We start from the raw sequence: 25,461 nt of genomic DNA, 5'->3' as shown, positions 1-25,461 counted from the left end.
GGAGACACTCAACATTTCCCAAGTTGCACACTAGTAAATGACATATAATAGTGAAAATGACCTTCATAATGACACAGGGATCACTGTTGAGAAGGCACAAAGAAGGAAGACATTATCAAAGAGATCTGATTCAGTTCAGCCAATCAATTGAGCTGAACTTGTAGATTCACTGGGCGTTTCATTCGTGCCTACTTCTGCTAGGCACAGTGTTAGGATATGACAGTACTTACTCTGTAGAAGGAAGGTAAACTGAAAAGGGCTGCAGTGGTTGGATTTCATTCTGTATTTACAACAATGAGGCCTGTGTTGCCTGTGAGCTCAGTTGTGGCAACTTCTCCCAAGGTAGGCCTTTATTTTGAAGTTGCTACTGGGGGAGGGTGTCAAGAAATATCAGGAGGAGCATAGGCAGTGACTACTGAAAATCCTTCCTGTGTTACACCGGGGTATTAAAGCTGGAAGAGTGTCTGCATCTCTGCCTAGCACCCTCTGCACATGTGAACTCCCACGGTTTAATGAAAAGGATATAAACCAGCCATCTGCAGCAACATATTTGTTTAAAAAGGAAACACCAGCATGAAGACTTAGCAACTTTGAACCAGTTGAAAGAGAAGCATCTGCCTGATATTCTCCTAGTGCTTATATTAATTGTTCATATTCCATTCTTCTTATGGTTTGTGTTACTAGCATATTTGTATTGGTTCCACCAGAATCCTTCCAAAAAGAACCTGCAGATGGTTCCCTTGGAGAGATTAAAATCTACAAGCGAATTCAAGTCCCTGACATGCATAATTAAGAGCATATAATGTTCTATCCATGTTGAAGCTCTCATATCTCTTCTGACTTTTCATAGAATGCTTACATTCATTAATCTATTCTGTGCCAGATACCATACTAAATGCTATCCCATATCCTCACTATGGTCCATAAAAACAATGTGAATATCCACATCAATATTGAGCATGTAGTACTGACAGCTACATTTGTTTGGCTCTGAGTCTAGGATTCTACCACAATACCACCCACACTGGTGTGTCTCATACTCCTAGGGTATATGCTGTCTGAGTCACCAGGAATGAACCAGGGTCTCTGATTGTCTCATAAGCACCCATTGCCTCTTAAACCAAACACCTGGCCCTGCGGAAATGAAGCTCAGATGGCAATTGATGTAGGCGGAGCAACATATTGGGAGAATCTGATAATTAGTAATGCCAATCCAGTAAGAATACACTGGTCAGCTACAAAACAGCACAAGTCAACAAACCTCTCTTTAGAAGACAGAGGATACAGTAGAAATGGCAATAAAAGTGAAAAAGGATACTTTGTCTTTCTTCAGAATTTGTTTTTAAAAACAGGATTGTGTAAAATCCAGGCTGACATTTGACTCACTGTGTAGCCAAGGTTGACATTAAATTCTTAATTATCTTGCCTCCACCTACTCAAGTAATGAGAATGTAGCTGTGCATACCCAAGGATTTTTGTATGCCAGGCAAGCCCTCTATCAACAACTACATCCCCAGTCCCTTACATTGCAATGTTTTGTCCTCAGTTGGAATAAAACAAGACAAGACTAGAAATGTGGCTCAGAGATTACGAACACATATTGTTCTTTCTGGGGACCCGAGTTCAATTCCCAGCAAACACATGGGGTGCCTCACAATTGCGTGTAATTCCAGTTTCAGAGGGATGTGATACATCTGATTTCCATGGGTACGTACCCAGACAGACACATACCATATACACATAATTAAAGATAATAAAATATTCTAAAAATAAATTCAAAAAGGCCATCGGATTTCTTGGTGGAAACAGACCCTGTCACCCCTGTGAATCCACTTTGAGAGAGTTCTAAGTGATAAATGGACCCAAGCCAAAGTAATAGTGGCAAGTCACTCCAGGGAGAGCTTAAATCACAGATTTGATCCTCAGACTCCTTTAAGTTTTGTAACAATTTGAAGTTGTGGCTTTGTAACTTGGCTTGGGGCTTGGTCCAACATTTCTAGTATATTCTATCCCTACTAATTCTAGATGCAACTTTGGGAGAGGCCTGGTAAATGGTTAGTTAGAGGCCTGCCATTTCTCCCACTAGAAATGGGAAGTAGCCCTGTGCCCGATTAAGTCAAATACTCATTAATGCCTGAGACTATGGGCCTGTGTATGGAGAGAAGATTAAATATAGAGCAAACTTGTGAGAAAATAAAGAGCCAACTAGACTGAACTGTCTCAATGTGAAAGAACTTTCTTACTTCAAATTTCATCGTGCCCATCTGTAACAAGATTATAAGCAGCAATAATTTGATTTCTATCCGAAAAATCTAGGATTTAGCACTTTGGAATAGTTTCTGTAACTTAACAAAATACCAAATTAGCTATTATCTAGAACCATCACTTTCATTGACGCCTTTGGACAGAATTGTTGGTATTTTAAAGTGAAAAATAATCAGAGTCTCTCTCTCTCTCTCTCTCTCTCTCTCTGTGTGTGTGTGTGTGTGTGTGTGTGTGTGTGTGTGTGTGAGTCCTTTAAATGAAACCAAGGCCTTCATGTATGCAAGGATAATGCTGGTTTTGTTTGTTTTGTTTGTTTTTGATACAGTGTCTAATGTGACCTAGGTTGGCTTCAAATTCTTTGTGTCACTGAGGCTGGCTTTGAACTACTATTCTTAGGGACATCTACTTCTTAAGTACTGGGATTACAGGCCTACGCCACCACACCTAGGTTTTCATTCTTAGTCCTGACAAAAATCATAAGGAAAATTAGGACCTCTAAGCAGGACAGGGCCAGTCTGCCTCCTTACTTTAATATTGCCCGGAAAAAAATGCTCGTGACTCCTTCGCCTTTTATATTCCACATAAATATTCCAAGCTCCTCAAACATTTTAAAGGCACTATTTTCATCTCTTTATTCCTCTTAAAGTTAGACTAACTGCAATATGCTTCTGTACATGCACATGTTTTAGAGCTGTGTGCTTCATGTGCTATGGCCTGAAACCCTTCCATGTTATTTTGATTTAATAAATATTTTCATAATCACTCAAACGGTGCAGTTCATGCTTTTCTCATCAAGCATAAACTGGTGTTCTCAAGGGGAAAATGCAATTGTGTTGGAACTATGCCAAAAATGGCCCAAAGAAGATACTGGAAGCTTGCTTCCGAACATATCTGTCCTGATAAGTTAGCAGGTGTTTAATGCAAACTACAGAGCTGGTTTTTAATTCCTATTGAAACCATTGCAAGTGCTCCAAGTTTTATCACTCATAATTAACATAAAGAAATTAATGTCTTAAGAGCCTCAATATTGGAAGCCCTATGAGTCCTGAGGATATTTAAAGGGAGATGCAGTGTAAATAGGTTGAAATTCTTAAGCAAGATTACTGATATGACAGGACTAAAAAGCTTGGGAGTGTGTGAAAAGTGCCTCTTTTCTTCCCTTTAATAAGTCCATTACTTGCACTTGGGCATATTTTAAGGTCCTTTTCATGCTGAATCTAGACTTGAGCATGCTTTGCATTTCAAGCTTTGTCTATCAATCAGTAGAAGCCAAAGTTATTTCTGCTTTAAAATAACAGGAGCCAGGAACAGCTAATCTCTTTTCATTCTGAGTTCCTTACATTATTTTACCCGGACAAAGTTTATGTTGGCTACAAAACAGGCCATTCACAACATCCAGGAGAAGGAATTTAGGTAAGAATGAAGAGAGATTGTAGGATGTATAAAGGCTCCCTCTCCTGAGGCCATTAAGAAATTCCAAATTGGCACGGTTTTGAATAGTGACATTGCATTAGCCTTGCTAATTTCAGTAATTCAAGCTGATAGTCTCTCTTTTGGGGAATTTGGTGGAAAGCGGCCCATCACTGCAGTACCGTTTGGGTGTGTTCCTCTGCTAAGGTGAGCTGGAACTTTAAAGCATGTGACCGAGGGGGTCAGTGACCAGCACAAGGCCACCTGAGTCAGAAGCTCTTTGGAGAGCAATTCATGCCTTGACTTCCTCAGCAAAGGCAGTCAGTCTTCACTTTTTTTTTTTTCTTTAACCCAGAGTGAGAATATGAGACAGGCAAGGTTTGCTACTCCCTCAGCTCGTTGCATCTGACCCCTTTGATGATTTCTGTCTGGCTTCTTAATTGTGTTATTTTCAATAATTGGGAAAAACAATGAAACCCTTCCCAGGTTTTCTTTTTCATTTTATCTTTAATTAACAGATAATGCATATGTTTATTGGATACAATATGATGTTTTCCTGTATGTTTATAATGTGGAGTGATTGTATCGTGTGTGTGTGTGTGTGTGTGTGTGTGTTTATTGGGAGCATATCTGCTCTTCATTTTATAAGATGTACAAAGAAACTGACAGACAGCTAATAGGGGTGAAAAACAATTCAGAGGAAAGGACACTCACTCCTTTTTTAAAGGAGTCCACATTTAAAACACATTCTCCGGAATCTTTCAGTTAACCAGCATCTCACATCATATCATGCTGGCAGAATGTACAAAGGGAAATATTCAGAGCCTCACAAGCTAAGAAAGTAGGAAGACGGCCGAGTGTTTGAAAGGGTTTAGGGTTTCATCTGAAGAACAGCTGCACCCTACTGTGCTTGTAGTAAGATATCAAACACCAACAAGCCAAGCAGACCTTGGCAGTGGCCCCAAGTGCAGTGATAGCAAGAGCCTTGGATGACAAGGCACGTCGGCGACCCAGGCCTTCTGCACATCCAGCCCAAGGTTATTGACTTTGCTTTCTTCTCAGTCAATCAGTGACTAAGACCAAAGCACAAGAGTTTTGCCTGAATGCTTCAGCTCATTAAGCAGTAAGGATTAAAAACAGAGGGAATAACAAAAAAGGATGGACGGGAAACAGGGGAGAGGGACATGGGAAAGCATAAGATCATAGGTTCCAGAATGTTCCTCAAGAAATAGTCATAGTTAGCATGTATAAATAACATCCTGCTGGGTGTGGTGGTAAACACTTGTTAATTCCAACACTGGGGGAGTGGAGGCAGGAGGGTCAGTGTAGCCTGGACTACGTATCCAGAGACCCTGTCTCAAAGTACTATTTCCCAAAAAGAGTCATGTGCTTGTTAAGGCTTACAAATATTTTCATATTTGAGAAATAAGACAACTGACTTACAAGCAGAGCAGTATGGATCATTGATTTTTCTCCCAGGTTTTTCTTTTTAGGCCCTCTGCATTCTCTGCTCTTGCTCACATTCCCAGGGCTCTTTGTTCATGCCTCTCTTATGACACTTAGCACATTCTAAGTTGGAGGACAAGTTATTTTGGGACTCAAATCATCTGCCTCACAAGATAGACAATTCCAGGAGGCCAAGACTGAGGTTTCTTCTGCTATAGCACCCGACACAATGCCAAGCAAATGACAAGGGCCTGGTTCCTGCTCACTGCTGCCTTATCTCACAGCTGCTCAAGGGCAGCCTGGGCTACATATCCAGAGACCCTAGCTTAAGGCACTACTGGCAAAAATGAATCATATGCATCTTCACCTCCTTCTGGATAGAGGATTCCTTGAGAGTAGACACCGTAACTTACCCAGTGTCCTCAGGGCCTGGCTCTCTGGTTCCTAGTACATCGATAAATGTTCCTACCATTCAAGAAATGTTTGACAAATTAATTAAATAATTTACTGTACACCCATCTGTTCATCTATCCCCCGTCCCCGTTCATCCACTTCAAGAGATGGTTAATGTTTCCATGTAAACATGAGCTCAGGTAACTGTAACAGAAATCACATCCTCACATGTATGCTCCATACATGTTCACCACTATTCCCCATGAAGTGCCCAAATTTGGAAACAGTTTTAGGGAATGAAGCTATGAGAGGGAAAAAAAAAACAGGAAGTAAGGTAAAGAAGACAGGCTGAGAGAGATGGGTAGGTGAAAAACTCCACCTGTCTATTTGGGGGTCTCTGAACCCTCTATGTTGCCTGCCTGGCTGGGGCATGAGAAAGATAAAACGAACAAACAAGCTAAATAGAAAGGGGGGCTCTTAAACTTGCTTTTAGCATTAATAGTAAGGAAAAAAGACTTGAGTATTACTTACTTTGTTGTTGTCAAAGGGGGCTTCAGACTTCTTCCCTTGGTAACCTAAACTATAATCTGTCTCTATGCCTCTTTGTTAATCCTTCTTGCATTTGTGAGGAAATTATAGTGACTAGAGAGGCTCAATTTACTTCTTCTAATCTCTTGGTGTAGAAGTTAAAAAGACAATTTCTATCCAAGTGGAATTCTGCATGGCAGAGGGAGAAGCAATTGGGGCAAATCAATTGAAGAGAACCATCTTTATTTAAGGGGCCTGCATCTTTAATCACCGTAATCCCTTTGCTTTTTCTGGTGACATTGCATACCTAATTACAGCATGCTCGTTTTGATTTTCCCCTCACTGCTGTTTGCTGTTTGTGCAATTGTGAGTTTTCAGGCTGAGAAACAACCTAAATACCAATATTAAACCCTCATCATCGAGAACTCCCTAAAGGTCCTTAGGACCACAATGTCACCACTTTTGGAGGTAAATCAAAAGTCACTAGACAAATACATTTTCTTTCTTCCTTCTTTTTTTTTGGGGGGGGTGCACATTTTCAGATAGGGTTTCACTGTGTAGCTCTAGCTGTCCTGGAACTGGCTCTTTAGATCAGGCTGACCTCCAGCTCACAGAGATCCACCTGCCTCCGCCTCCCATGTGCTGGGATTAAAGGCCAGCAAATATATTTTCTTTAGCACTTCCTCAGAACACCCATTTTTCTACCTTGTTAATGATTTGAATTACCTTCTCTATGAAGTATTTTCAACACCTTAAAATTGTGAAGGTAAAAATATAGTGTACGTGGGTCCAACTGATAGCCACAAAGGTAGTTTACATACTTTTATCCACCAACAAATTTATATAGTGTAGAGTCATGCTGGTATGCTTAATGAAAGCACTGTTGTCCAGCCATGTTCAGTAAGAGGTGATTGCCACTCCACAACAATTCTGCACAGCCAGATTTTTCATATGTTGAAATTTCAGTTTTTAAATGAATGATTGAAGAGGTGTCTTTTGGTTGTTTGTTTTCATTTGGTTTGGTTCTTTGAGAGGGAGGGGAGTCTTACTATATTACCCAGGCTAGTGTCAAAGTCACAACCTTCATTCATGTCTGAGCCTGCCAAGAAGCTGAGAATACAGGCATACACCACTATATCTGACTCTGGTTTCTAAAATATCTGTTGCATTATGCTACTTATTATAAGATGATTTTCATCCCAATGCTTTGATATCACATTCTACATTATCCTTTTTAGAAAGATATTAGCCCCCAATCTCTCAAAATTCCTTTCTCTAACCAGTCTGTCCTGCCTTCTGCTCTGCAGTCCTGCAACTTTACCATATTTGGCTATCATTCCTACATGCTAGGGTGAAATAGACCCCATAGACATACATCACATGCCAAAGACATATATCAAAGCCTATTCACTGAAGCTATTTTTATATAGGAGAAATCAGAAACAACTTAAATGCCACGCCATGGGAAATAGCTCATTATTGCGTTCACTCTATGGAATTCCTTGCAATGGTTCAAAAGAATGAGGTCATTCCACAAATATTAACACACAAAGATTTACAAGATGGTAGAATCTGAGTCCATGTATGTTTGTAAAACACATTCACCAGCAATCATCACTGGGAAGTTATCAGAGAAAATAGTAAGATGGAAAGTGTGTGTGTGGGTGTGTGTGTGCATGCGTGCGTGCGTGTATCTAGACTGTATATATGCTGGTGCTGTTTGAACCTTTAATTTCAAGAATACATTCATGAATTTCCCATGTGGAGGTTTTTGAAAACATAAAAGAGGGGCTGAGAAGATGGCTCAGTGGGTAAAGCACGTGATGCACATCATAAAGATCTGAGACGCCAGAACCCATGTGAAGCCAAACTAAGTAGTCTGTATCTGTAATCATCTCCGAAGAGATGGGAGCCGGAGACAGGAGAGTCACTGGGATCCGGCAGGCCAGCTAGCCTGGCATGTACACTACTAAAACAATAGGAAATGAAAACTGACTCTTACGTTGTTGTTTGACTAACATATATGGATCACAGGAAGCTGAGCCATGCACTCCCACCTATGAACATATATACATATACATACATACATAAACACATCAATCACACACATAGAAAAATTAAAATAAAAAAGAAGAGATGAAAATAGAATTCTATGACCCAGCTATAGTCTTCCTAGACATATACCCTAAAGGATCTATAGCCTATTTGAACATCTATGTTTACTGATGCTGTGTTCAAAACAGCAAAGAAAGAGAACCAGCCTAGATGTTCAAAAATAGATGAATGGGTAAAAATGTGATACATGCATGCAGTGGCAATTTATTCAGTCATGGAGAAAAGTGAAATTATGAAAATTTCTGGAAAGTGATCAGAACTGAAAAACATTATATTAATTTAAGTAAGGTAACCTAGGCTTAGCAAGACAAATATCTTGTTTTCTCTCTCATACATGGACCCTAGCTTATAACTTTAGTATGTGTGAGTTACGTGGGAGTGAATGTGGGTTTAAGTCATAAAACGAGACACTGGGAGAGGAGGTTATAAGGGAGGGAACCTGGGAGGGTAATAGAATACATGTGACAGGAAAGGACAAAACTGGAGATGGAAACATACAAATGGCAAGGGAGTACATAAAATGGGGTGTGTGTCAAGGAGCTATCATCAAAACAAAATATACAAAGAGACATGTTAATTTGTATCCTAATTTTTTTAGAAAATTGGGTTTTCATAAAATTAGAAGTGAAACTATTTATGGGAACAAAGGAGACTAATGGAGTGAAGAGGAACAGGAAAGGGGAAGGGAGCAGGATATAGTAGACATAATCAAAGGGTATTATATCCTTCCATGAGAAATGCCTTATACCAGTCATAATAATAAAATAAAACAATGTGTATTCATGGTGTAAGCTTAGTTGATAGAGTGCTTTGCTAACAGTAGCCAAGCCCTGGGTTCCATCTGCAGAAAACATAGGAATTAGACAACTATAATCCTTGTGTTTAGAAGGTGGAGGCAGTACACTCAAGAGCTCAAGGTTGGGGCTAGAGAGAGGGCTCAGTGGTTAAGGGCACATTCTGCTTTTGCAGAGGACCCACAGGCAAATCATAACCATCTCTAATTCCAGTCCCAGGGAACCTAATGATCTCTTCTAACCTCTGAAGGTTATCAGGATCATAACATGGTCCAAGGACATACAGGCAAACAAAAACATCAACATACATAAAGTAAAATAAAAATGTTAGAGGTCAAAATCATCCTCAAGGCTACACACATAATTCAAGACGACTACAGGCTCTGTAAAACTGTGTCTCAAAAGTTGGGGGAGGGAAGGAAAGAGTATATTTACAAGTTGGGTGGTTGGGTAGGTAACAACCAAACGAAAGGACTCTAGTGATTTGGATATAGATAAAATGTGCTGCTACAATAGCCCAGGAACAAACAATGCAATTGAAAGGAAAAGGATTCTCCAAATATCAAGAGAACAAACAGTACTTAGAGGAAGTGGTGATTAATTCAATGTGGAAGATGAAAAGGGACACTAGTAGGTTTCTGGCTTGGGCTACCTGGTGATGACTAAAGGCATTCACTGAAAGGGGCTTCAGGGGAAGAGGAGGAGAGCAGTTAAGCGAAGGGAAATGCCTTCCCACTTGAGATATGCTAAGTCTGAGCTGCCTGACCGACATCCAGCTGGAACAGCCAGTGAACTTAAAAATCTCCAGAAAGATAACTAGGATAAACCCAGATGTGGAAGTCCTCTGTTAGAGATAAACGGGTGTGTGTGTGGGGGCGGGGGGTGCAGGAACCAATGTGGGAACAGTGAAAACTGGAAGAAGAGAATACCCATCTTTAAGAACAGTGCAGAAGAAAGAAAAAAAGTCCTGCGGAGGAATCTGAGGGTGATCAGGGTGGTAGGAGAGGGGCAGGGCAGAAGCAGTGACAGGGAGAAGGGGCCAAGTTTCAAACCAGGCTGTGGCCAACAGTAATGAATGCTGCAAAGGCCTCAAGATGAACAATTCAGGAGAATCCATTGGAGAATTAACTGTAACTGGTATGAGGGATTTACTGGACAGATGAAGGTGTTCTACAGTTGCACTCTGATGACGGTTGCACACCTCAGTAAGCGCGTTAAAACCCACTGGACATTTGAAGTTGACTTGAAATGGATGGATTTTATGACATTTTTACTTTAAAATTATCAATAATATAAGCTAGAAAAAGAACACATTGAGCTTTAGTTTGAGAAAAGCCATGTTTACAAGGGGCATTTTCCAGTATAATATCTTGTTTCTCAATTTTCCATTTTTTAGGTTTTTTTTCATTCATTTAAATGTTTTGTTTTCCATGCCAGCTAAAGTTCCCCCTCTGTGCCCTCCTTACACTTGCCTCCCCTCCCCTCTTCCCACCCCCATCCACTCCTCAGAGGTGGGAAGGCCTCCCACAGGGAGTCTACAAAGTCTGGCACATCAAGTTGAGGCAGGACCAAGCCCCTCTCCCCTGTATTCACACCGAACAAGGTATCCCACCATAGGGGAAGGGCTCCAAAAAGTCAGTTCAAGTGCCAGGTTTAAATCCTGGCCCCACAGCCAGTGGCCCCAAATACTTCCCAAGCCACAGAACTCCAGTGTAATCTCTTCTTAATTAGTGTGGGGCAAGCATCATGAAGGAGAGCCGTAGGTGTAGGCGTATATGAGGTTCCTGGCGCCATTCTTTGATCACTCTCCCATCCCCATATCAATACCAGGTTTGCTGCATGGGATTTGGTTTTCCCCAAGACATGAATGCAATCGCCCTATATCCTACCTTCTTTTGGATAGTTACAGATTGACTGCTGCGTTTATTTCCATTAATTTTTGACATTCATTTCCAGAATTTTAGAGTGGCAGGCTACAAAGCCTCAGTTTTTGTCTAGTTTAGATATTGGTGACTGAATATTTTCCAAGATTATAATTACATCATTTTGCCCCTTTCCTATCCTCTCTTCAAGCCCTCCCATGTGTCCATTCCTTCTTGCTCTTTTTCAAATTCATGGCCTCTGTGTTTTTTTTTTTTTCTGTTTTAGTATGCTTTAACAAGGATTTCTTGTTGGCCCTGCAGTTACTGAAATGCCCCTCAAATGGCCATCAGTCTTTACGGTGCTTACAGCATGCTGTTTTGCTCTCACCTGTTTTTCTTCCTAATTCCAATTAACCAATCACAACATGTATTTTTCTAGCTGATGGATACTTCGATGTGTTCTGTAGTTAGGTAAAAAACATAATGAAAAATGTGTCTTTCTTTACGTGTAAAGAACCGGGACTGCCAATGATCATATTTAATCAGTGTTCATGCCAACTATGTCTTCTTTTAATTTTGCTGTACTATCTTCCTGCTGTTTTCTTATACTCTTCAGTAAGCTGTCACTCTTTGGAGTAGACATTTCCTTTCTCTCCCCTCCCATGTTTAGAGCTGTGAGTCCAGGCCAATTGGTACCCTTTTTACCTTTCCCAGCCTCACTTTTCACTCCGCTACTTTGTTCTAAGCCCACAGAATTATTAGTGTGCAGAGCATCTGGCTTTTTCTCCTCGGTTAACCCACCTTTCAAGTTCTAAGCCCACAGAATTATTAGTGTGCAGAGCATCTGGCTTTTTCTCCTCGGTTAACCCACCTTTCAATTGGGCCCTTAGAGCTTAGGTCCTAAGCATGGTCCTCAAAGGACTCTTCTCCAGCTAAGGCCTCTTCTTTGCCTCCCATATGCTGAGGGGTAGCTACTCTTGCGAAGTTGCACAGACCAGTATCTACCACCTGGGAATCACAAATTGTTCTTCTGGGGGATGCATTGTAAGCAAGACTTGAACAGATTGTTCCATCATTTTTGCACAGGAGCGCCTCCATACGGTTACCCACTCTGTACATTTCATGTTGCCCGATACATGTTTTCATTATTTTGAGTATTTAACTCAGCAAACTAACAGCTCGTAGGATTCTTTCTCCCCACCTTAAGCAAATCACCATTTTCTCTCCTAAAATCATGTCTTAGTCAATGAGTCTTTAACCAACTTAACATCTTCCTCTCCAAGCGAGCCACTGACTCCAAAAGACACTTTCTTTGAGAGAGACTGTTCTGGAAGCAGTGTCTGCTGTCTGTGTCTGTGGAAAGTATGCAAAGGTCACTCTGACCCCTATACCCTCATCCCTCATCCCTGTCAGGAGACTCAGGGCTGGAAGAAGCTACCTCCCCACCCCATTCCATTCCACGTCTGAATTCCTTCACCAACACCCTACCTAATGGCTGTTCAAACTCCTGGGGACCACCTCCTGAGATCTGATCACCTAAGGGAAGGCTACACCCTTTCGGGTTGTTCTAGTTGTCAGAAAAGCATTTTCCAGATTACAATAATGATTAGAGAATTCTGAATCTCTGCAGTCCAAATTATGCTTGCCTTAGGAGTAAAACAAGATCATGAACCAGAACTAAAGTAGGATGGGCATGAGGTGAGGAAGCTACTCCAGAGAAAGAGAGAAGGGAAATAGCAAAGGGCCTGGCCAGGTGATTTGACTGTCATAGAAGTAGGTCTGTGTAGCTAGAGAGGCAAGAGAAGAAAACTGAGGTAAGAAGCAGAAATGGGCTAAGGGGTGTAAGCAGTAAGACAATGCAAATACTGGTGGAAGGTTAAGGAAGGAAATATTGAAACCTCTTTTACAAGAAACAGAGCCTGGCTTAGACATTTACATCAAGTGAGAGAGAACCAAATAAATAAATAAATAAAACCGTGTTTATTATTCAGAGCCAAGAAGCGGGGATGTAGCTCCGTGGTAGAACAGCATTCTTGAGGTCCTGGGATCAATCTTCAGTACTCACTAAGGTAGTAAAGGGGACACAAACAGGATGCTGACAGTTTCTCTAAAAGCCATACCTGGCTGTGATAGTTCACACCGCCGCAGCAGTCGGAAGAACGAACAAGACAGGTGAATCAAAGCAAGCTCAGAGCTGGCCCTGTGCTAGAGTGAAACACTGTCTCAGAACCAAAAACATCTAAAAATCAAATTCTATCCAATCATCCCAACCTCTGCCTTTGCCTAAGGATATGGAAAAGAGTGCTGTGGAAACAGGACAGAAATGTTTGCTAGAGAAAGCTATGGTTAGATGAGAGAGAGAGAGAGAGAGAGAGAGAGAGAGAGAGAGAGAGAGAGAGAGAGAGAGAGATAATTGGATGCAGGAAGAAAGTTGATTAGAGAGCAATGGAAAAAGAAGTGAATTGAGGAAGGGGGATGAAAACAGAACTTCCAGGTTAAGGTATTGTACTCATTTCTTGTGCCAGCATGCAATTGTATTTTACTGGCACTCATCCCATGGACCTCTGCAGTGAGAAAGGGGTGCTGGCAGGGGTGCTGGCAGGTGTTACTGAGAGGATTGAAGTCCTGTTGTTTTGTATGCTCACAGCTGAGCGGTGGACTTCATTAACAACGCTGTACTTTGATGTTCCACAGACAGGCATTGAGACTTCAATCACAGCAGCCCCTACACTTGGGAATCAATGGTGAGGGAAAGGATGGGGTGTGGTGCAGGGGTGGGTAGATCTTGAGGCAGGGACAGAGGCCAAAGGTGTGGCGACACCGTCATCAAGGTTGCAAATGGGGAAATGAATGGAACCTACTCACCACAAACCCTGTTTCCCGCTCTTCATGTCACACACAATGCTGGCGTGTGTCAGCTGCTCGAATAGCAAGGCATCAAGTTCCAGGCAGCAAAAGATAATACAAAAATAATCTTCGTGGATCCCATCAACACTGAGTACAATAAACTGCTGCTGTGGGTCACAAAAACAGGCTACTGCCTAGCAGTGCCTAAGAATCTAAAGACCAGGCTTTGAACCTTGCCATTTGCTTCCTGACCTTCCCCCAATTTAGCCTGACATTTGTCTTGTCTTCAGGATGGGTCAGTGCTGACTCCCTTGATGAAGTCAGAACCATCCGTACCTTAAGGATGAGCATCATGAAAGAGATTGCTCCACATCTACATACTCTCATTGGGCCAGGAATAGGACATTCATTTATTCCTGCAACAAGCATGTGTTTAAGTTCTATATTAACCAAATCCTGTGTGGAAGCTATGGAGAGTAATGGACACCATTTCTTATTTCACCAAAGTCAGTCTAGTTGAGCAGGAGATCTTGGGAATGACTAGCTCCGCTTTGATGCAAATTGAAGTTGGTGCTATAATGGAAATCCAATCCAGTTAGGACAGAAAAGCTATTGATTTGGATCAAGGCAAGAGAGGTAGGCTTCCTGAAAGATGTGTTGTGTGTAAGTTGAAACTTGCAAGATGTATGTGTGGCTCGAAGAGATGGAGTGGGGGAGGGGAATAAAAGATGGAGAGCTGGGGAGAGAAGGTAGGGAAAGAACATACAGACACCATCCCAATCTAAGAAAACAGCTTGAACAAACTTCAAGTCCTTGGCATTTTCAACATTGCTAGGACTACAGTATATGATGCCTGAAAAAATATATGGGCAGTTCTCCAGTTAGAAAGAGGGAAACATGAGGCAGAGAAGCTGCTAAGACTTGGGACTCTCTCCCATATGCAGTAGTGAGCCATCGAAGAATTGTGAGGCAGGGAGAAATGTGCTCCCACATATGTTTTTAGGAATAGAATGCTGTCTTATTTCTAGCTATGACAAAATAGAATATTCCTTCCTGGATACTCCCCCCACCAAAAAAAAAAAAAAAAGTGGGGTATTGGAAAGAAACCGGTATCTTATATAACTCAGCCATTGAGGACTAGGTCAAGGGCCTGGGCTGAAGCAGAGGAGAAAGGACCAGCATCCATAGAGGAAAGAGATGCCTGTGTGAGAGTGACAGATCCACAGGTGGGATGGATGGGAAGGCAATGAAGCCAAGATGCCAATGTGTGCATTCAAGTAAACTGAGAGAAAAACAGTCTTAATTCTCCAAATCCTGCTGATGATGAGCGAGGAATTGTACAATTGGTGGCCATTTAATGAACAAAACTAAGACAGAACAACTTAGGGAAGGGTTTGGCTTTCATTTATAAGGACACCTGCCGGCTCTTGGTTTCCAGCTCTGAGTGCGTTTAGAAACTTGCTTTTGCCACCACCTTGGCTGTGATGTGAGCCATTTTCTTGTCATTAGACGTTGCCAGGACACTGAGAGTATTTTGATTCTAAGGTAATCAATCCCCCACCCTACCCCCACAAATCCTCTACTGCTCATTGAAAATGGAACCTTACCAGAGTTATCCCATCAAAATAAAGCCCTCATGTATTTGATAACTCCTAATATAGTTGATTCTGAGGAAGTGCATGACCACTTCCTTCTTCCCATGAGCCCTCAGCAGTCATTGGACTTGGCTACACTAAGTGACATTTTGTGTTTTCTACATTCTTAAAGCCCAGTGATGCACACCTCAGTGACTGTGTCATCCCCACAATTGATGTTACAATCAAAGCTTTGTGATCTGACCCATTCATTTTTAAATTTATGAGGAGAGAGTCTCTTTGCATTTGTTGTTTTGAAAATTTGCATGGATTAAAAGAAAAAGCAAATGTGTTCCCTAAAATTGTAATATACCCACTCTTTAATAATCATTCTCCAATTAAAATCCCTAAGCCCCTCCCCCGTAAAAAAAAAAAAGCCCTCCTCCCAATTCTCTATTGAGGCGTGTTATATACATGCATTCCATGGTAATACTAAAGAGCCATTAATTTTTATCGTTGTGCACAACTTGACTTGAGATTCAAACCACTGGAAAAGAACCATTTGGTGTGTGTGCCTTGGTGTTGGGTTTATTTACAACTAAGTAAGGTACCAGACAAAAAAATGTCCTTGCACTGGGGATTAGACAGTCTGTCTCCTAACTGCCATCATTTCTTGTTTTCTAATATAGTATTACTTGATTGTTTGATTGTAGACAGAGTCTCATGTAGCCACCTCCTTGACCTCAGTTTGTACTTAACGATGACCTTAAAATCTGACCCTCCTGCCTTGATCCAAATGCTGAGATTATAGACATGTACCACCATACCTAGTTTGTGTGGTGCTGCATAGTAAAACCTGGGTTTTGTGCCTGCTAGGCAAGCCCTCTGCCAACTGAGCCATGTTCCCCTGGCTAATATATGCTTTTCAAAATTATAATAAATATAGGCAACTCAAATTTGCTGTTTTAACTGTTTAAGGGCACACTGCAAAAGGCATTGTACAGTTTTCCCCATTGTTTTGAAACATAACCTCTTTTTCTAAAAGAAAACTGTAAACATTAAGCAGCATATTACTCCACATTCCTAGACCCAGGTCATCATTCATCTTTCGGTCTCCATATAGGTACCAGTCTTAAAAATAAAGTCGTATACTCATACATAGAATTTCTATCTTTCTTTTTAAATTACTTTTGGGAGGTGAGGTGATGAGCAGTTGAGGGTAGGTGCCCATGGAGGGCCATAGGAGTCAAATGCCCCTGGAGATGGAGTTAAAAGTAGTTGTGAACCACCTCATACACAGTGCTGGGAATTGAACTCTGGTCCTCTGAGTCATCTTCTAGCCTTATTTTGTTACTCATGGTGCATATACAGACAAGCAGGCACACATACAATAAAAATAAATAAAACCTTTGCAAACATTCACTTCTGAGATAGTGATAATAATAATAGCAGTGATGATAATATGAACAATAAATCTAAACACTCTCTCTTCCCATCTCTTAGTCCCATCACTTCCCGTGAGAATAAGGGAGGTTCTTCTGTGGAAAAAAAGACTATAATGAGCTGGTTCTTCTGGAAGGAACTCGCACTGACATGAGTATAGCAGTCACCTCCCGAGGAAGGTGATGTCCATGCTTCTGAGACTACTGGGGGAGGGCCAGCACCCACCCACTCCATAGGTTTCCAGGACAAAACAGAGCTGTTCTCTTCTTGGGAATATGACTTAACGCATGACACATCCAAATAAGTACAATAGTGTCCCATGATATGATAAGATTATATAATAAGACCATTTGCTATTTTCTAAAACGTTGAGTGATTTCTTGATTGATGCTTAACTACCAAACAACAATATAGTACAGGTAGTGTTTCAAATTCCTCGAGACAATTTTATATTAGGAAGCTAAGCAGCCTGAGCCATAGCTGAGGGCCAATGGTATTCTCTCTTGACAAGGAAGTCACCATAGAAGAGAATGTATTGAGTCACCAATTGGAATTTGAGAGTCAGAATGTAACGTATGGTAGCAGGTGATCGGAGTTGCCCAACAGTACTTTTAAGAGCTTTCTATCAAATCTCTGGCTCTGAGGATACAGAACCTAATTTGAAGGGCTATCTCAATCAGGAATGTTTTATGAAGTTTTTATTGCATTTGCAATGTATCCTTACTCCATTATATAACCTTACATTTAAAAAAAAAACATTTTTTTAGATTTATTCGTGTGTGTGTGTGTGTGTGTGTGTGTGTGTGTGTGTGTGTGTGTGTGCGCGCCTGAATGTATGTAGGTGCACAGTGTGCATACAGAAGCCCAAAGAGGTCACAAGAGGGCATCAGTGTCATCCTGGAACAAAAGTTAGAAAGTGTTGTGAGCTGCCATGTAGGTGATGAGAACCAAATCCAGGTCCTCTGAAAGAATAGCTTGCTACTCTTAACCACTGCACCAGCCCCAGCACTGAGTGTTTTTTTTTTGTTTGTTTGTTTGTTTGTTTTTGTTTTTTCCTTCTGTAAATCAGTATACTTTTCCTCTACTACATCCCTGAGAAGTATGCCATGGTCTCTATGCCCAAAGCCCAGTGCAGTGTAACCTAAAGATATTGTACTCCAGCTTGAAAAACAGGCCTATTATGAGATAGATCATTCCTCCTGAAGGGGCACAATCTATTGTATTCTCTCAACACTCTATTCTTTTAGTAGAAATAATCCTCAATTGTTAACTGAGGATGTTTGCAGGCTGAAATTAGCAATGAAAAAAATGAAGTAGCAATTTCATCGCCTAGCCCTGTTCCAGGAGCTTCTATGAGATCACCCCCAGGTTTTACAGTCAGTTATCACGTAGGCAAAATAGAGAGATCACTTATTTGCCAATAAGACATACTATGAAATGTGCGTATTCCCAAAGGTCTGAATGAAGTATGCTGTTTACCCACATCTGAACTGTGAAGAAGAAAATCCAGGCCTCCAAAGAGCCTGCCTTCATTTGCAGAGACACTAGCTTCTGCTTTCACTCCTTAAAGTTCATACAGGAGGTGGGGTTACTGTGGCAGGAAGGGGGCTTTTGTTGTGGTTCAGAAGACAAGGCAACCAAAGTCTGTTAGGGAATCAGAAACCGATGGCAGAGCCCCAGGATGTCCATGTGAATGGGCAGCAAAATGAGCAGTGTTGCAATGAGTGCCGTTGCCTTGGAGATTGCCCCCAGTTTTATCCTCTAGGGTATGCCAGGCAGTGTCCTGAGGTTTCACATACTCAAGTCTTAACTGTACGCAGCAAATGGAAAACACAGGGATGGATGGCAGTGTTGTTCTGTTGCTATATTAGGGCCAGATTGAAGCCATCTGCTGGAACAGGCTTGGCAAGGAAGAAACCCCCATTCTTGGCTTACCAGGAGCATCCTCTTCCCTGCCATTTTTAATTCTAAGACAGGGTCTTCTGCCAAGGATGACCTTGAACTTCTGATCTTCCTGCTTCTACCTCCCAAGTGCTGATGTTACAGGCATTGTACACTATACCCAATTCACAACAGTTCCGAAGACTGACCCCAAGGCCTTGTACATTTGAGGTGAGCGTTCTAACAACTGAGCCTCATTCCTAACCTCCCTCCCTTGCCATTTTGAGGGCAACTGAAGCTTCCCTATGCTGTCAGGGTAAGTGAAGCTCCTATAGCAACTTCTTGATACCGATTTACTCAGAGGATGGCCACTTGCTTGTATACTCAGTCACTCAGAGGCTTTGAAAAGGACCCAAGACTAATCTCATTGGCTGCCAAATCCCCCTCCTCTACTGCCTGTGCAGGCAGCTTCTCTCCCAAACCTTTGCAGGCAGTGGCTTTGGTAGGGGTTATTACACCACAGGTTAGAAACAAAACCAGAGCAGCGCATCATGGATCTGTTTATTGCCAGTGTATCTCATCCCAGATGAGGAAGTCAAGAAGCAAGAGAATCCAGTAGCTGATGATTACTAGAGAAATATCCCCAGGGGAGATAAAGAAACCGATTGACCCTGCTTGTACAGGGAGGCTCTGGTGGAAAAGGCCACCTTGGCTATTGTGAGTAAACGAATGATTACAGCTTGCAGCAGACTATGCCCCTTTTCCAGGTCCCACGAGCCTCGAAAGCAAAGATAAATCAAACTCAAAGGAAGTGTAGGGGTCATCAGTTCAGCACTCTGATTTGCCAGATGGAGCAACTAAAGCTCGGAAGGAAATGGCTTGTCAGAGGTGAAGTAGGAAGGCTGTGACCAAGCCAGGCCTTGAATCTAGAGTTCCAGACCCCTGGGGATGGTAAAGACTCCTTGGGGATTCCAGGAGGAGGCTTTTTAATAACCAGGAATGGAGGGCTCTCCTCTTAGAGCTTTGTCCAGTGTAGACAAGCTTTCCAACACAAACAACAGGCAGTGTCTAATGACTGACTGTTATTTTAAATGGATCATCTAATCTACAACACATAGGCCATGAAGGAGAAATGAGAGTCGGGGCAGAGTCTGTAATTAGTACAGATAGTTGGTCTACCCCCTGGGCATAGTTAGACTGATTACAAATAGAAACAGACTTTTAGATGTAGCTTGGAAAAAAATCTCCTCGCTGGCCCAAAAGGTTCTCACAGAAGAACCACTCCAAGATAGAAGCAATTTATGTCCCTTTCAAAATAATACACCTAACATGATGAAAATATAGTCTGGGAATCATTAGAACATATGAGTGATTTCAAATAAAATCATTTGTGGTGTTTCTAATATGTCTGGCATATAGCAAAACTGAGTTATTTAATTTGGTATAGATTTAGCTTTTTTGAAGGGTTTGGTGTTTTGGCTTTTTTTTTCTTTCATATGTGCTACTCACTGATCCTTAGCTTCTGTTCCCACAGGCTTCTTGCTTCTTCTGGAGAAGATGCCTCAGTCTTATCAGACTTAGGGCTGATAATACTAGCTCAGAACACTAGTGCATTGTCTTAGAAACTGTCAGACTCTCCCCTTGCTACCTTCACATAGTTTGACCCCAATTTGTCTTTCTTGTCTTCTTGCCTTACCTTTCACCACTACTACTTCCCATCACAAGTGTGTGTGTGTGTGTGTGTGTGTGTGTGTGTGTGTGTGTGTGTGTGGATGTGGGTGGGTGGGTGTGGGTGGAGAGAGAGAGAGAGAATGTGTATGTGTGTACCCTTAAACCATAGTGGTCCCTTGCTCTTATTGAAAATCCACTGGATTTTCTGGAACCTCAACTCTTGGTGATTTTTCTTAAAGTAACCCACATAGAAAAACCACTTCAGTGTGAGCCCTGCTGTAGTCGTCATCATCATGCTTCCTGATGTAGATGGCCAAATTGGCTTAAGAAATCATCCCAGATACGTCTGTTTGGGGTTTTTATCTCTCCCCTTGGTAATTTGCCAATGTCTTTGTATGTGCCCTTTCTGTTTTGGGAGAGATGTCTACTTGGTTTGTTTATTGGTGTGGTGCCCTTGCCACAGGGTGGAATTCCTTGAAGGAGTAGCCAAATCTTTCCTCAGCCTTCTGTTTACTCCTTGGGACATCGTACATAGGCTAGTATTGTTTGTTAAATGAAATTGCAATCTATTTCCTCCATCCAGAAATGTCCCTATTTATCTTTGACCAAGATCTTATTTCCCCTATCTCCCATGATACTCTATTGTTCTCAGATCCATGTCTCAGGTCTACTCCTCTTGGTGGTGGCCCTGAACTAGTGTGGCTTTGCTGGGCTTCCAATCAGTATACACTGCAGTCACGGAACTGAGGGATTGGGTGATAGACTTTGTTACCTCTGAATGGAGAGCCTCGGGCAATCACTAGCCATAACTTAGATAAGAATATTCGGAGAGTCTATTTGGTGGCCTAGATTTGGTCCCAGGATCTAATGGCCTTAGCCATCATTACTCATCTTTTGGAAAACAGAACTGATAATTTCCATATCAGATCCCCAAATCAAGAACTCTTTTCACCATTCTACAAAGTTTAGCAATGTTTCTTAATTGAATATGTAGTAAACTTGAAGTGGAAGTTTGGGAAGTTCCCTTTTATGATACACATTCAAGAATTTAGTTATTTTTTTTTTATGGAACTCAGTTCCTACTTAGTCTTGGAGCATATTAGATATATACAGTTTTTTCAAGAAGCAGTATGGTGGAATGCAGAGGTGGCTCCACAGTTAAGAACATTGACTCCTCCTCTGGAGGCCTGAGTTTAATTCTCAGCACCCACAAGACATCTAACAACTGTCTGTAACTCCAAGATCTGACACCCTCACACACACATACATGCAGGCAAAACACAAATGCACATAAAATAAAAATAAATAATTAAAAAAAAACGGGAGGCAGACGCAGGTGAATCTCTTTGTGTTTGAGGCCAGTCTGGTCTACAAAGCAAGATCTAGGACAGCCACGGCTGTTACATAGAGAAACCACCCTGTCTCAAAAGGAAAAAAAAATGTGCACTCACATGCAAACTCTTAAAAAATGAGCAGGATGGTTTCATAAGAAGTTTATGGTCAGAGCCTGGTTTCAGGTACTACAGCTACTGGTAACTAACCATGGGAATATGGACCAAAATCACTTCTCTGAACTTGAGCTTCCTCACTTGTAAAATGGGAACTCTAATACCCACTACATAAGGTTGTGGGGAAGGGTAAGTCAATGAGACGGTGTATATAAATAATATAGCACACTGTCTGGCAAACATGAGCATTCAACAACTTAATTAGATGTCGGCATTATCATTTCCAAGTCTAAGGCCGAAGGACAATTAGTAGAGGACCAAGGACACACTTGCTCCGCAAGATTGAGTTCAAGCCTGAGAACCCAAATGAAAGCAAAGAACCTAGTCCTGGGAGTTGCCTTCTAACTTCCTCCTATGTAACTGCACTCACACATGGCACACACACTAAGTAAATACTAAATAGATGTACAGTAAAACTTGCACTAAAAGGATTAAAAAACGACTGGGTTGAGCAGAACTGTTTGCACCTGCTGTAGCTCTCCAGTCAGCCAGACTGTTCCGTGTTAGCGGATTATTTGAAGAGTAAAACCGATAGAGGAGGAGCAAAGTGGGAACATTAATAGATATTGTTTCATCTTGATGTTGGCCAAGAGTATCATGCAGGCAAGAATGTGAAAGCAACGCTGAGAGCCCTCTCATTCAGGTCAACCCTAAAAATACCCCTCTTTGCTTAAGTGGAGAAGCTGCCCTGGGACTCAAGGCTTGACTTTCAAGAGAGCAGCCATATGTGCTCTCTGCTTTACCGAAAGCTGATCGTGACCTAAGCCTGTGCTAGCTTTGCCAACTGACAGCTGACCCCGGCCATCTTGTGCGCCCCACATAGTTCACCTTTCAGAGAAAGAGGTCTGGTCTCCAAGTGGTGTGTGACTCTTTGTTCTTTCCCCCTTTTATTTTGTCTGTCTGTATGCACTGAGGGGGAGCTGGATTACAGCCTGCTAAATGACTTTTCCTGAGTAGCAGAGTTCCCCACAAATCAAGATTTGAAAAACCGTCAGCACTCAGACAAAAGAAACTTGCTTCAATTTCAGAAGAGTGAAATACAATCAGATTTATACATATTAAAAGCTAGGCCATCACCTCTTTGGGACACAATGACAGAGAGTTATAATAAGTTACAAGTTCAAAAATAACTTGGTTTCGGCTAATATAGGCAGCTGATCCAATATAATATATATTGCTCAAATTAATAGGAAAAATATCAATACTTATGACATTAAAAGGCAGAGAATTTGAACTATTACCCAGTGAGACCTATAATTAGTAAGCAAAAGCACAGACGTACTTGATCTACACCTCTGATCAAATATATTCAAATTAAAGAAACCTTGAGGTAAAATGTCTTGTTTCTTCAGTGAGACATATTGATCTCCTGTCATCCCTGGTAGCATTATTGATTACAATACTCTTTTTGGAAAGTGGGGTCCCAGCATGTGAAATAAAAGCCCTTGACTTTGATCTCCTTGATTTTGCTTCCTGTACTAACCTATGCCTGCCTCACAGCTGCCCTGGTCTTGGACTCCGTTCTGTGTGTATTTGGGACAAGTTGAGTCCACACACTTGCTTCCTGAGACTTACTGGGGTATTTTCATGGCCTGTAATAGGAGCTCTTCCTTCCTCTCCTTGCCTTCATTCAGTAGAATCCCAGTCATTTCCTATGAGCCTCTCAGTACTCCAAGGGATCTTTCTGGCCCCCTGGCTATGGGACAGTTGGCTGGTTGGTGAGTTGCTCACTTCACCTTCAAAAAATACTGAAATAGAAACATTAGCCACAGAGGAGAGAGAGAGAGAGAGAGAGAGAGAGAGAGAGAGAAAGAGAGAGGGAGAGGGAGAGGGAGAGAGGGAGGGAGGGAGGGAGAGGGAGAGGGAGGGAGAGAGGATTGAATCTGGATTTGCAAGAAACTGGCCCCTGGGCTAGTGATCCTGAATTTCACATAGAAACCTCTTTCTGCTTAGATTTGCCTTTTAGGGAACTTTTGTATCAGGACAAGTCAAAGACATCCTATTTCTTTCCAGAATCATGTACAGGTCTCATAAATAACCGGCCAAGAATGCAAGATTATAGCCTTTAGCCTCTCCTTGCCTTGGCATCATCAAATCATATCCTATATTTTCAGGCATGTCTAACCAGAAGCCTCATATACATGAGGACAGTTAGGAATGCACCCCAACACAAAATCAGAAACTTGTTTCAAACAATAGGAGGGTTTGGGGTGGCTTTGTTGGGAAGGGAGCTAACTCGACTGAGTAGTAGTTCTCAAGTGTGAACTTCATGGGTGACAATGCTGTATCACAATGTCAAAAGGTTGGACATGCTTGCTCAACAGACATGATTGTTTGGTGAGGTTTTATTGCTTTTATGGGAGAGGAAACTATATAAAACAAGAAATCTTTGGGAAAAAAAAATAAAAGAGCTTTCAACAGCAAATTACCCTGTCCTTCAACACTAACTCAACAAATTTCCTGGGATAAGAATGTCAGTCTGCTGTATGAGGTTAAGGGAAAGTACACTATGTACCCACCACTCTCCCCCTCCCTTTGCCAACACACAAGGACAGATATGTTCATCCACATAGCAAGCTCTGATGAAAATGACCTTCAATTCAAGGGTACAGATCTGCCTGGGAGATGTTGCAAAGGGCCAGCAGACATCCTGCTGTGTTGGTGGAGCCAAAGCAGGGAGGGAAATGCTGACTGAGTCAGTCCCCATTGCTATGCTCTCCGCAGAAGAGCGCTTCTGGCTAGCTCAGTTGCACAACACTACCCTCCAAACACACCCTCTCCTTCCCGGCTCTGGAAGCACTCCCTTTCCAAACACAAGAAAAATCCAAATGGGAGCTTCTCACCAGTCCAGACAGGGGCTGGAGGCTGGGAATGGTGTAGATTTGACGGGGTATATAATCATTCAAATCCTCCTTCTCTTTTGACAGAACTGGCTTATGATCTGGATGTGGACGATGCTCCAGGGAACAAGCAACATGTAAATCAGAAGGACAACGAGATCACCACCTCTCACAGCGTGGGAAACATGCCATCCCCACTGAAAATCCTGATCAGTGTGGCCGTCTGTGTGGCAGGCTTTTTTGCCCTGGGGCATTGACTTGCCGGTGCCTGTGCTGCCCTGCAGCACCTTGTGGTCCTCCTACATCAAGGAGCCACCTTTTTTTTTTCTTTTTTTTTTTTTTATCTTCTTTGCCTCCTCCCGCCATTAAGTAGGAGACTAACCATGTGTTACGTTTTCGAAAATCAAATGGCATCTTCATGAGGAAGGTAAATTTTAGTGGTAGGATAGGATGTCTTTTTGAAAAAAAAAAAAAAAACCTTCAACTTGTGCCAAATTATTTTCTTACATTGACTGCTAGAACATGGTTGCCATGTTTCCCTCTTCTCTTTTTCTGCATGGATTTCTTTGAAAAAAAAAAATAAATAAACATTCAAATAAAATTACAGTGGCTCTCTCTCTCTTTTTAAATCAAATGGTCATGTGCGTCTCCTCCCTTCATCCAAATTTTCTCTATCATCTGGCTTTCTATCAGAGTAATCTCATTAAGGATCCAAAAAGTCCTTGCAGCAGCTTCTTTCCCTGTACCTTCAAGGTGAGGGCCAATGCTAACCTCAATCAAGCATTAAACTGCTCCTGACTAAACTACTCCCTCTCAAGGCACATCGAATGCCCAGTCTCCATCGAGAAACCTTAGGTTGGATTGTCCCACCTATTAGAACAAAG

General features: G+C 41.8%; 1 protein-coding gene across 1 annotated transcript in view; it reads left to right on the top strand.

Annotated features, from left to right (window-relative positions):
* Gpc3 (glypican 3) overlaps positions 1–25,181 on the top strand; it is a 341,329-nt gene extending 316,148 nt beyond the window's left edge. Inside the window, exon 8 of the mRNA XM_051178590.1 lies at positions 24,665–25,181. Within this exon, the coding sequence (XP_051034547.1) occupies positions 24,665–24,834 (170 nt within the window). The 3' untranslated portion in view covers positions 24,835–25,181. The remainder of the gene's footprint in view (positions 1–24,664) is intronic.
* Positions 25,182–25,461: the final 280 nt, after the last annotated feature.

This window comes from Phodopus roborovskii, unplaced genomic scaffold, assembly GCF_943737965.1.
Source record: "Phodopus roborovskii unplaced genomic scaffold, PHOROB, whole genome shotgun sequence".
NCBI classification, from domain to species: Eukaryota; Metazoa; Chordata; class Mammalia; order Rodentia; family Cricetidae; genus Phodopus; species Phodopus roborovskii.
Note: the sequence above shows the minus strand (reverse complement) of the source record. Positions and strands in the feature narration are given on the sequence as shown.